The sequence below is a fragment of the Raphanus sativus genome, chromosome 3, assembly GCF_000801105.2.
Source record: "Raphanus sativus cultivar WK10039 chromosome 3, ASM80110v3, whole genome shotgun sequence".
Taxonomy (NCBI): Eukaryota; Viridiplantae; Streptophyta; class Magnoliopsida; order Brassicales; family Brassicaceae; genus Raphanus; species Raphanus sativus.
The window spans coordinates 2,480,843-2,493,332 of record NC_079513.1 but is presented as its reverse complement, the minus strand read 5'-3'; the positions used below and the strand labels follow the sequence as shown (position 1 = coordinate 2,493,332).

General features: G+C 34.6%; 1 protein-coding gene and 1 pseudogene across 3 annotated transcripts; one reads left to right on the top strand and one right to left on the bottom strand.

Moving 5' to 3' along the window:
* The first annotated feature begins 3,440 nt into the window (after positions 1-3,440).
* On the top strand, positions 3,441-7,522 carry LOC108844862 (sugar transporter ERD6-like 15; annotated as a pseudogene).
* A 1,534-nt stretch (positions 7,523-9,056) lies between these two features.
* LOC108844860 (probable FBD-associated F-box protein At1g32375) lies at positions 9,057-10,884 on the bottom strand. 3 transcript variants are annotated; one of them, XM_057004529.1, is made up of 4 exons: positions 10,354-10,884; positions 9,854-10,217; positions 9,596-9,733; positions 9,057-9,516 (listed from the first exon to the last, which is right to left on the bottom strand). In XM_057004529.1, the coding sequence occupies exons 2-4, from the start codon at positions 10,139-10,141 to the stop codon at positions 9,247-9,249; spliced, it is 696 nt and encodes a 231-aa protein (XP_056860509.1). In that variant the 5' UTR covers positions 10,142-10,217; positions 10,354-10,884; the 3' UTR covers positions 9,057-9,246. The 3 variants fall into 3 exon arrangements, with proteins under 3 accessions (XP_056860509.1, XP_018473651.2, XP_056860508.1); XM_018618149.2 differs by having other exon boundaries at positions 9,854-10,884; XM_057004528.1 differs by having other exon boundaries at positions 9,057-9,513; positions 9,854-10,881.
* Between the last annotated feature and the right edge of the window lie 1,606 nt (positions 10,885-12,490).

Genomic DNA, 12,490 nt, shown 5'->3' with positions numbered 1-12,490 from the left:
AACGCCAAATTTCATCTTAAATTAATGTTTCAAATAAGTAATTGAACCAACCAACCGTCGATTAGATATAGCGAAATGTCACTTACATATATATAATGCCAAAAATAGAATATCCTTCCATTACACTCTATTGGTAAATAAAAAAATAAAGCAATCCAAATTATATAATAATATACATGTTAAGGATATTCAATTAATTAACAGTTATCTTTAAATTAGTTTAATAATATATAACAGACTCCATATAGTTTCATATTCTCACAATACACAAAATATAAAATAATAATTGAATATCAAATCAATATGGAAAATTATATTTACGTTAAATATGAAATATAACAATACAGAGCAACCAAAAAATGAAAATAAAAACAAACCAAAATAGCTAAATATAAATCAATAAATTAACAAAAAGAAAAAAATTACAAATTAATCCTATATCACTTCACTGTAACTAAAAGAACAAATTAAGTTATTCAGTTACCACATTTAAAAATCAACCATAATTTTTATAAGTGAACAACTATGGTTGATACTCAATGAATATAAAAAAATACACATTTTGACAACAAAAACTGAAAAAAGCCCCATTCTACATATTGTTATTGATTGGTAACAAATGCAAGGCTCACCAACAATTACAATAATACTGTTCCATACTTATAAAAAACGCATTCACCATTCATTACCTTAAAGTTTCGAATGGTGCAGTGGGAGAAATACAGCTGAACCACACAAGTATTCCTTCTGTACTAAAATCACCATTCAATTTTTTTCTGTTTCTATAAAGAATTAAATAGGACATCTATTTGTAGATCAATATTTTTTGTTTCTGAAAAAAGGAGATGAAATCCATGCTGATCTCACCCACAACACATTTGGTGCAGTTACAACTATGCAGAACCGTGCACACAGTATAAAAATTAAGGCATTTGCCTCAGGCCCCATGATATTGTAAATAATTTGGGGCCCCCATTTTTTATAAGTTTCATTGGTATACTAATAGAAAATGTGTTTTTGGTGTTATTTTCTAAATATATAATTTCGTTTCCATAAGATTAACACAAAAATATCAGCAATCTCTAGTCATTAATAAACTGTTATTTAATTATAACTTGAATTTCTGTTTTATTTAACATCTTGGATCTATCTAAAATTGTGTAATTAAATTTTGTTTTTTTATTTGCTTTAGGCCTTTTGGAGGCTAGGCACGGCACTGCAACTATGCTAAATTACAACTCTGATATCATCAATTTAGTTTTGTAATCCATTCATATACTATGGTGGAAACTGTTGACTCATAATACATATATGATTCTTTTTTTTTCAAATAATGATACCATTTCTGAATAAACTTGGGATGCTTTTAAAGACTCACAAAGAGATAGAGAGTAAAATTTGAAACACTTACATATCAGTGGTAAACCAGAATGATGAAACAGAAGTGAAGCAAGCGGTTTTGGTGAAAAGGTCCATAGCTTTAAACTCTGTCAAACCAGATGGAGAGGTATGTCTCTTGTTGTTGTCTTGTTGAGCTGAGTGGTCTCTGTGTAGTTGAGTCATCTCTGTCCAGTGAGAATATATGATTCATACTCCATATACTAAACATAGTTGTTATTTTTTATTAATAAATCCAAAGTAAATATACTTGTTGTTTTTTTTGTAAAACTGATATTATTAACGTATCATAATAAAAATTAGAAACCATAATTAGTTATAGCTAGGTTACACATTTGAAAACAAAATATGTGAAACTAATTAATCAAATAAACTAAAAAGAGAAAGTGTGCGTACAAGTCAAAGTATTTTTTGCACCAACATTGATAAATGATTTAAATTAACAAACATAAAATATTAACTTATCTCATTTTTATTCATATAGTTTTAAACCAAAATATATCGCGTTTTGAAAGATTATTATTTGTTTAATTTTAAAAATATTAATTATTGTTTGTTTGGTTTTGATAGACATGATATTTTTTGTTTCTTGTAACTTATATGTTTAGAACTAAAATATAAAAAAAGAAATTGGACATTTAGATTTGATCAAAACCAAACCAAACCAAACTAAATTTCTTTTTTTTTTTAATTTTAGTTCAGATCCAATTATATATTCAGTTCATTTATAGAACTTTAAAACTTTAGTTATCGATTTCATTTGGTTCGTTAGTCGGTTTGTTCAGTTATCAAAATGAAAAATTATAATTTTAAAAATGTTTAAAAGCAAAATATTTTTATTAATAGATTGCAGGTGGGCTCTGGGGCGGGTGTCCTGTTTGCCCTCCTCATTAAGCCGGCCTTGCATTTCTATTGTCTAAATTAAAACCTCTTTATTTTTTTGTCAACGAACCCTCTAGTTTTTTTTTTTTTGATAACCGTGGGGGTTCCCAGGCGGTAAGCCAGACTAATCCCCACGAGGCCTTCCATCCGGGCACGCACGGTTGTAGGCGGGAAGGTGGCCAAGGCAACTCGAACCCAGGGCGGGCACTCCAGTTGGAGTTCCATTACCACTAGGCCAAGAACTCTTGGTTCCCTCTAGTTCTAAGTGCAAAGAATACATACTGGTTTCTTTGTTACTCAATCCTAAAAGTTGTTCTTTTTCCGATCCATCCATATATACTGTGATTCAAGAGTCCATGATTTGTCTACCAAACAAAAATTCTGTAACCTTATTTTTGATACAATGTTATCCTTACGTTTTAATAGCGTGGCATGTATTCAATGTTAATATGCTATTATATGCTGCATGTGTATAATTCTAATTCAGTAACGCGTTATGTTAGCATTTATATGCGCGTTATGTTAGCATTTATATGCGTATATGAAATTTCTGTTTAGGGTAGTGTTCTAAAACACGTTAAGCGTTCATTACGCGCTAGATAACTCTATGGCGTCTAACCGTATAGACGAGCGTTTAAACTGGGTATATACAAATATATACTTTTACACAAAATATAAGTATAAGATTAATATGTATACATTAGTTTTGAAAAAAAACTGAACATAAATATATTTTAACTACAATTTTATGTATAAGTATATAGTTTAACATATATAAATAGTTTTAAATAAGAAAAATTAAAACCATTTTAAACATATAAAGATGATAAATTTAAAATGATATTGCAACAATTAAACCCTGTTTTAGAAGGATGTAACACTTTGATTTTCTTGTTGATTAGAACAAAGAGAGATTGGTGAAAATTTTAAAATGTATTTTTGTGTGTTTTTTTATAATGTCAGTTGGATAAGTTACTGTATTTCCCATGCCAATTTCTTTAAAAAAAAAAATTTGACCTTCTCAAATATCTTAAGTAAAATTATTATTTTTAAAAATGTGTCCATGAAGGAGAAACAAAAAAAAGGAAACACGATTTGTGTGTTTCAGTTCCGCATTTGTTGCTTCACGTACGAGACCAACGATCATACAAACTCACATTGAATCTGTAGGTTTAAATATTCTACCTTGGAAAAAAAATCAAGACTAGTGTAATCTAATTGATAATATCAGATTTCGAAAAAATGGCCGAAGAAGTTTCATTGTTATCTTCTCCTTCTGAATCATCTACTTCACTTCTGTCTGAAATATCAAATGCTTCCACTAGAGCTTTTGTCTTTGCCTTCACTGTCGGTTCTTGCGGCGCCTTTGCCTTTGGATGCATCGTAAGTTCTTCTTAATCTTGATTGTTTTTATTCTTAAATTTCTATTAATTTTTGGATTTTTGCATGTTGAAATAACTAAATTTATTGATCACAGATCGGATATTCGGCTCCTACACAGTCCAGTATAATGAAAGACTTGAATCTCTCCATAGCAGATGCAAGTTCAATTTTGTTTATTTGGTTTATTTCCGGTTATCTCTCCTGTTTGATTTTGGTTCATCTAATTTTCAAATATTATTTTTTCCAATTTGTTCTCAGTACTCACTTTTTGGATCGATATTGACTGTGGGACTAATTCTTGGAGCATTAATCTGTGGGAAATTAACAGATTTGGTTGGTCGTGTCAACGTAAGTTTCCACTTGACAACAAATAATTAGTTCTTATTTACAAATTGGTTTTCATTATTTATTTAGTATATATCAAACGGAATTTGATCATACGCACTTTTGGATATGATAACCTTTCGTGATTCTTTTTTAACCAGACTATATGGATCACTAACATTCTCTTTGTACTCGGCTGGTTTGCTATTGCATTTGCCAAGGTTTTTGCTATTGACTGAGTTTCTTCTTTATTTTACAGTGTTGAATTTCAATAATGATCAAATATCTGATCATTATTTTGTTCTTTAATATTTTGAGAAAAGGCTGTTTGGCTGCTCGATCTTGGAAGGTTGTTGCAAGGTATCTCGATCGGAATTAGCGCATATTTGGTATGTACAGATGCTTAACCACTTTCTATTTAATTTCGTCTTTATTTTATGAACTGATTTTATATGGATTTAAACATATTTTGCTTGCAAAATGTAAGTTTTTTTTTGTTAGAGATTTCTTGAATCGGTATATTCAAAATGTTCTTATGAACTTTTAAGACTTAAATTTGAATTTATTGAAAATGAGATTAAATATTCGGATATATGTATCTAGTTAGGTTCTTTTTATTTATTTTGTCAAAGTATATATGTTCTTTTGGTATGAGATTTTCTGTAGTAAAGCATATAAACTGATAGGCATTTATTAATCATAGGGACCAGTTTACATTACCGAAATAGCACCAAGAAAATTGCGGGAGCTGCTTGTTCCATGTCCCAGGTAAATCAAGAAAACCAATATCTTGAAAAGTAATTAGTGTTTCTCCAACACAATTTTCCTATACCTTCTACAGTTATTTACGGGCGTTGGTATATCCGTCGTTTATGCACTTGGAACAGTCGTTGCTTGGCGCAATCTAGCCATTTTGGGTATGGAAATGAGATAATTTCTCATCAAATGTAAAAGCAATCGTACTTCTCCTTTTCCTTAGTGGACCAAAACATAATAATTGTATTGACGGGTTCGTGTTTTGGCTTTGGACAGGTTCTATACCTTCTCTTATGATTCTGCCTCTTCTTTTCTTCATCCCGGAGTCTCCTAGATGGCTAGTACGCATTTAGTTATTTTTTTGCATTTATGCTTATTAGTATTACTTCCCAAAGAAACATGAAATTAATTAGTGTTTCTGTCGAATGTCCTATATACTGAACAAAATAACCATGAAAATATGTGCTGTAGGCTAAAGTTGGGAGAGAGAATGAGGTTGAAGAGATTTTGTTAAGACTGCGAGGAGCAAATTTTGATGTATCAGATGAAGCAGGAGAGATATTAGTAAGGATCTATATGTATGAATAATCATATGATCTATGTATATCTTTTTACTACAATAGTTCCCCAACATTTTGATGCTCATCAGGCATATACAGAACATGTTAAACAACAAGGAGACGGTGATCACGGTTTCCTCAAGTTATTTCAGAGAAAATACACATCCTCACTTACTGTAAGTACTCTCAAGACAATGTTGTTGTTCGTCTATCTTGATTTAACAACCCATTTGGTTTACACAGATTGGAGTTGCTCTTATAGCTTTGCCTCAACTTGGAGGTCTTAGTGGTTATTCTTTTTACACTGACTCCATTTTCATATCTACGGGTAAAATAACTCTTCTTCTTGAATGAAATCTTGCTTTTATATATTTATGTATTACCTTAACGATGATTGTCGATAATTATTTGAGGATCAGGTGTATCGAGTGATGTTGGATTTATATCGACATCTATAGTTCAGGTTTTACCGATATCAAGTGACCTTGATTAAAATCCCAAGTCCTTTTGAATATATATATATATATATATATATATATATATATATATATATATTCGGTATATGCTTTTACCGATCATTGTATACACATTTTTGTAGATGCTTGCAGGCGTTTTAGGTACGGCGCTTGTGGATGTATCCGGAAGACGTTCACTCCTACTGGTAAATAGAATTTATAACTCTTTGGCGTAAATGTGCATAACTATAGTAGTTTCTTCGGTTTCTGAAGAAACTTAAGGTGAAATTTTTGAGTGATTGTCAAGGTTTCTCAAGCTGGAATGTTCTTGGGTTGTCTTGCCACAGCCATTTCGTTCTTCTTGAAGGCATGCTTACTATTCCATCTACTTTACTAACCATTTTTGTTTTTTTGTTGTTGTTGAACTTGTTGTTTCAAACGGGGTTCTCTTATTGCGCAGGAGAACCATTGCTGGGAAACAGGAACACCTATACTGGCTCTGATTAGTGTCACGGTAACTAATAAATAAGATCATCGAGATAAAAAAAAAGGTTTTAAAGAAATAGATCAAATCATTTTAAATAAAATAAAACTAAACAGTTTTGTTGCCAAAAGATTCCAAGTTCTGTTTTATACACAGATTTAGATTTAGGAGTTAATGTTTAGTATTCACGACTTAGGGTTTTATTTAAGGTTTTGAAAGTTTAGTTGAAGAATTAAACTATTTTGTTGATTTATAAAAAGATTATAGGCTATTCTCTTAGTTTTAATATAAAGTTTATATGATATGTTCAATTTTCTTTTTTGAGAAAAGGTATATATTCAAAATTCTGCTGTCATAACTATGATTTGCGTCTTTGTTGAAATAGTTGTACTTTGGATCATATGGATTAGGCATGGGATCAATACCATCGATCATTGCATCGGAGGTTATATTATTAAAAATGTTTTTTATAACATGTAAACGTTAAATTTATTGTAATTCATATATCTATTATATGTTATAGATTTATCCAGTAGATGTGAAGGGGGCAGCGGGAACAATGTGTGGCTTGGCCAGCTCTATAAGCGCATGGCTCGTTGCTTACTCTTTCGGTTTCTTGTTTCAGTGGAGTGCCACAGGTAATCTTTCAATATTATATAATTTAAGATAAAAATAAACGATATTGTAACAACTGCTAGATTTTGAAAATAAATACTCCTTCCGTTTCATATTATTTGTCGTTCTAAGTTTTTACACACAGATTAAGAAAACATTTAATTTTACATATTTTCAAAATAAAAATACTATTACCAATACACATCAACCAATATAAAAATAGAATAGAGAATATTTTCAATAAATTTTGCATTGAAAACCGAAAACGACACTTATTTTGAAACAAAAATTTTGCTCTAGAACGACATATAATTTGAAACGGAGGGAGTAGCTATTAAGTTGTAAGTTTATTCAACTGCAGGAACATTTCTGATGTTTACCACAGTGACTGGCATTGGATTTGTGTTCATAGCTAAGCTTGTTCCAGAGACTAAAGGAAAATCTTTAGAAGAAATCCAATCTCTTTTCAGTTTTTAGGGATTCTCCTTGTGAAAATTCTACAATATCAACAGACATTTCCCCCAAAATAGAAAAAAGTATGGGTCTAGCTTTAAACCTTATTACCTCAACTGTTTTATTTAATAGGCAATCCACGGAATCAATGTAAAAGCTTCACCATTTTGTATATGATTTTAATATATAATCTGGAACTGCTAGGTATCAAATTTGTGTTGTGCCATCGTGATGAAATTCATAACTTGGATAACGAATGGACCATGTTCAATAACATTTTTTCCTAAAGAGTATTTTGACTTTTATTAAATTTTGAGTACACAAAATTCCGTGTATAAAAGAGATAATCAAAGTGTTTCTTGTTTTAGATTAGAGTACAAACTATGCAAATAAAGTTTTAGTATTGACGCAAAGATACTTCTATGATCATTTGCTATTAGTGAATTTCTCTATCTTTTGCACAGTGCGTTTTGTTTTTTGTTAAACTGTAAATATCATATAAATGAACAAAAGATTTTACCACGAAGATTTTAGATCTGTGCCATCTTAGCAAAAAAGAAATAAAAAAACAAAATAGATCACTGAGAATATTAGATTACAAGAGAGTCTACCGCAGCCACATCGCCATGAGGTCTTGGAAAGGTTTTCTTAATCTTCCTCATGAGTGTAAGCTTCTCTCACATTGCGTTTTGTTAATGCCCACTAAAAGTTCTATAAAAATCAAAGTTTATAATGATTATCCGACTTATAATAGTTAATCATGCAATGGTTAATTAAATTGTGATAGTTAATCAAATTAACCATAAACTCAATAATTTGTAACGACATAATAAAAGATTTTTTAACAGCTTACTTACATCTCCAACATTCTTCTTTAATTTAAGTGTAATCGTAGAGCCACTAAACAACACTAAGCAATATGAATATATGTAGATATTATATTGACTAAATTTTCATCTAAATGACTAAATTACATGGGTCCCTAATTATATTGCATATTCCTAATTCCCAAAAATTAATGTTCTATATAGATCGATTTTTTCGTTTCATTTTGGGCACAGAAAATATAGACAAATTTCTATACTACATTATATTGGACTATGATAAACTGTGCTTATATCATTCACGAAAGCTACAGAAAGCCACATCCGAATTTTCTTGAAACGGCTACACATCATAGCTACACATGTATATTCTAATTATAAAAGTATCTTGATATTAAGGAGAAAACTACAACCAAACTTTCTAGCAGGTCCAAACACAGATACCTAGGAATGTTATGATACTATTGCTTCAATTTCAAAGTGTTTGTTTTCCACATTAACTCAACCCCTAACATTGTACTCACACCTGTTGAATATCTCACAATTAAAGATTTCGAATGTACTTTAACATCATCATTTTAACCTGACTTCGGTACCAATTACCTAGCCAGTCTTTTTGTTAGGTGACCCATTGTTTTTTTGTTTAGACCATACAAAATGTATAATAATCATCCCATGAAGGATCAATTAAATTAGTGCACTATATCTAATGTTCATGTTGCACTTATTATGCATATGCTTTAGCCAAATTCGCTTAATTGACTCTAAGCCGCAGAAAGACTAGACTACTAGCCTAAGGCCTTAAATTTCCAGTTTTCAAAGGAAAAAGCAGTTATAGATCTTAAAGTCTTTTAGTTTTTTTGGTCAGATGCCCATCTAAACCAAGAACAAGTAGATCCCTAAAGTCTCTAAACAAGCGAAGTTTGTTGAAGTTTCAATTAACCAAACAGTGTACAGTTTAGCCTAACAGCAAAGTCAATAATAAAAAAAAAAGCAAAAAGTTTTGATGTTCCATTAGTTTTTCTACTTAGCGAGAGAAAACATAAAACGTTATATGATATGTCTGACCAAACACGATGTTACTTGATATGTCTGACAGTCTGACTATAGCTTCAGTTGAATACAACCTGGCAGATAGGTGAACTCCTGAACGACAATGCCAGCTCCTTAATTTTCTTGTTAGAGTCGGTGGATCTAGAGGAGATAGTCACCTTTCTTAAACATCGACCGTTTCTTAATATATATTCCACCACTTCTTTCTCTTTTTTTGTTCCTTCATAGCTTTCACATTCGAGAGTTTCAAGACTCGATAGCAAACATTCAGGAACTAAGCTCGGTTCACTCCAACATGGGTTCGGATCATCCGCTTGATAGCCATACTGCTGAGATAAACAGTACAAGAGACAAAAGAATTTAAAAATAATCAGGTCAATGACACAGAGTGAATTTTAAAATATATACCTGAACAAGTTTGAGAGTTCGTAATTTAGGAGAATCTCTTAGCACACACATAAGTAAGTCCAACCACTGCCTCTCACATCTGCAGAGCTTAAAATCTACCAGGCGGTGGAAGATACAACCACTACTAGGATATGCATCCTGCAAGTCCATGGTGGAAGATATAGAATCGTTAGTCATTGTTCCATTACTGATTCTGAAAAGAAAAACAAGAACCCTGATTGGAGTTATGGAATTGTGATAAAGAGACGACTAAAATACCTCTAAGGATGATAAACGTAGATAGAGAACCCTGACTGGGGATATGGAACTCAGAATATTCCCAGAGTGTCTAGATACAGCTCTAGCCCATACTCCAATATTATCAACATCACTAGACTTCCAACCAAGCCTGAACTGCAAATAGTCTAGAACTGGAGCCTCGTGCAAAAGCAATGATCTGTCTACAAACTTCGAGAAAGTTTCTTTCGTGGTATTCTGATGGATACCATCGTAGACTAGTCTTGGCACAAGCGTCCACAGAAACTGCCACCGTTTGGACAAAACCATTGTGTCCACAACATCTTTGGTACTAGGCAGCAACGACAGAATCCTCAAAAGAAGATGTTCAGGTAGCTGACTTATCCTATCCATCACAGATCGGCAGGAACAAAATGGATGTGAAATTCTACACAAACTAGTCATGATTCATGACCTAACTCTTTACTTTCTTCGACACTGACACCATTTCGTGTAAGAAATTCTAAGAAAGTGAGGCTTACGGAGATTCGAATGTGAAGCTGATTCACTGGTCCTCAGCCTCAATTCGAAACCGCTGCGGTGGGGTTCACGGTGGAGCCAGGAATCGATACTCGGCGTGAAGTTTAGTCAGTGACCAATTGGATTACCAGGGAAGGAGGAACAAAGGATTCGGCATTAGCGCATATTCTCATCGAGCCATTCATTGCGGCAAGTTCGCCGGAAAGAGAGAAATCCTCACGCTGCATCTTGTGTAGAGTACCAACCGAACCACGACACTCGCGAAAATCGCCTACAAAGTCCTGAGCCTCTTTATACGCTTCAAATTCGGTAGAGAAAATTTCGGCTCGTCGGTTCAGTTCGGCGGCAGCTCTTCTCCGCCCGCTCCTTTCCGCACGAACGAGGGCTCGAGCTTGGACATCGGCTTGCCGGCGTTTTTGCTCCTCTACCTCCAACCGATACTTAGCGAATTCCCTTTCCGTTTCCTCCGCTTTAAAACGGGCCAGCCGGACAGTACGGAAACTTCCATCGATCGATGCGTTCCACACTCTCACGGCCTGCAAAGAAGTCGAGGTCAAATAAAAAGAAAAGGGGATTTACTCAAGTTTCGAAAACAAACCTCGTTGACCAAGCGAGCACCCTCCGCAGTCACCTTGTCCCTCTCCTCGTTGTCCAAAGACTCGTCACGGGAAAACGCCGGAGGGAGGTCATCAAAGAAGTCACCCGGGGAAGGAACACCCTGATTCTCTGTAGTGAAGTCAGGATCGTATCTCGGCAGCTCACCATTTTCCGAACTTTTAAAACACATAGCAAGTGAAGTAAACACATAGCTCACCATCGGTCGAGAGCCTGAACGATGACCCCGGGGATTGGGAACCACAGTCGGCATTGCGTCAGGAACGCCTCGTAGCAAGTGAAGTAAAAGTTCGGAAAATGGTGAGCTGCCGAGATACGATCCTGACTTCACTACAGAGAATCAGGGTGTTCCTTCCCCGGGTGACTTCTTTGATGACCTCCCTCCGGCGTTTTCCCGTGACGAGTCTTTGGACAACGAGGAGAAGGACAAGGTGACTGCGGAGGGTGCTCGCTTGGCCCGGCTGGCCCGTTTTAAAGCGGAGGAAACGGAAAGGGAATTCGCTAAGTATCGGTTGGAGGTAGAGGAGCAAAAACGCCGGCAAGCCGAGGTCCAAGCTCGAGCCCTCGTTCGTGCGGAAAGGAGCGGGCGGAGAAGAGCTGCCGTCGAGCTGAACCGACGAACCGAAATTTTCTCTACCGAATTTGAAGCGTATAAAGAGGCTCAGGATTTTGTAGGCGATTTTCGCGAGTGTCGTGGTTCGGTTGGTACTCTACACAAGATGCAGCGTAAGGATTTCTCTCTTTTCCGGCGAACTTGCCGCAATGAATGGTTCGATGAGAATATGCGCTAATGCCGAATCTTTTGTTCCTCCTTTCCTGGTATTCCAATTGTCATCATCGTAGACTAGTCTTGGCACAAGCGTCCACAGAAACTGCCACCGTTTGGACAAAACCATTGTGTCCACAACATCTTTGGTACTAGGCAGCAACGACAAAATCCTCAAAAGAAGATGTTCAGGCAGATGACTTATCCTATCCATCACAGCTCCGATTTCAAAACTCCCAAGCTTTCAGCTTCTGTAAGTAACACACCAAAGCCTCAGAATATCAAAAACACGAACAAAATGGATGTGAAATTCTACACAAACAACGCAGAGTCAAAGCTACCACTTTATTCATGACCTAACTACTATTTACTTTCTTCGACACTGACACCATTTCGTGTAAGAAATTCTAAGAAAGTGAGGCTTACGGAGACTCCGAGGATGTGAAGCTGATTCAGTGGTCGTGAGCCTCAATTCAAAGCCGCTGCGGTGGAGTTCACGGTGGAGACAGGGTTCGATACGCGGCGTGAAGTCTCGCCAGTGACCCAATGAGATGACAAAGGAGTATCTTTCGAATCATGTCAAACGACTTCGGCTGGGTTTTTACACGGCCCGGCCCAATATAGAGAAGTGATCGTCATCATATCTCCGCACCCAAACTGGCTCACTTGCTTCTTTATTTCTTCTCAAATGGGAACTGACCCAGAAGTATTCAATATGCAACATGAAACCGAATCATAAACTTATAAGTATTTAATTA

Bases quoted from the DNA above. Each gene is read 5' to 3' on its own strand.
- LOC108844860 (XM_018618149.2), bottom strand. From the start codon at position 10,276: ATGACTAGTTTGTGTAGAATTTCACATCCATTTTGTTCCTGCCGATCT. The intron at 9,734-9,853 runs GTATTTTAGTCG...ATGGACTTGCAG, and splicing joins TACGTTTATCATCCTTAGAG to GATGCATATCCTAGTAGTGG. The intron at 9,517-9,595 runs GTATATATTTTA...TGTTTATCTCAG, and splicing joins GAACTCTCAAACTTGTTCAG to CAGTATGGCTATCAAGCGGA.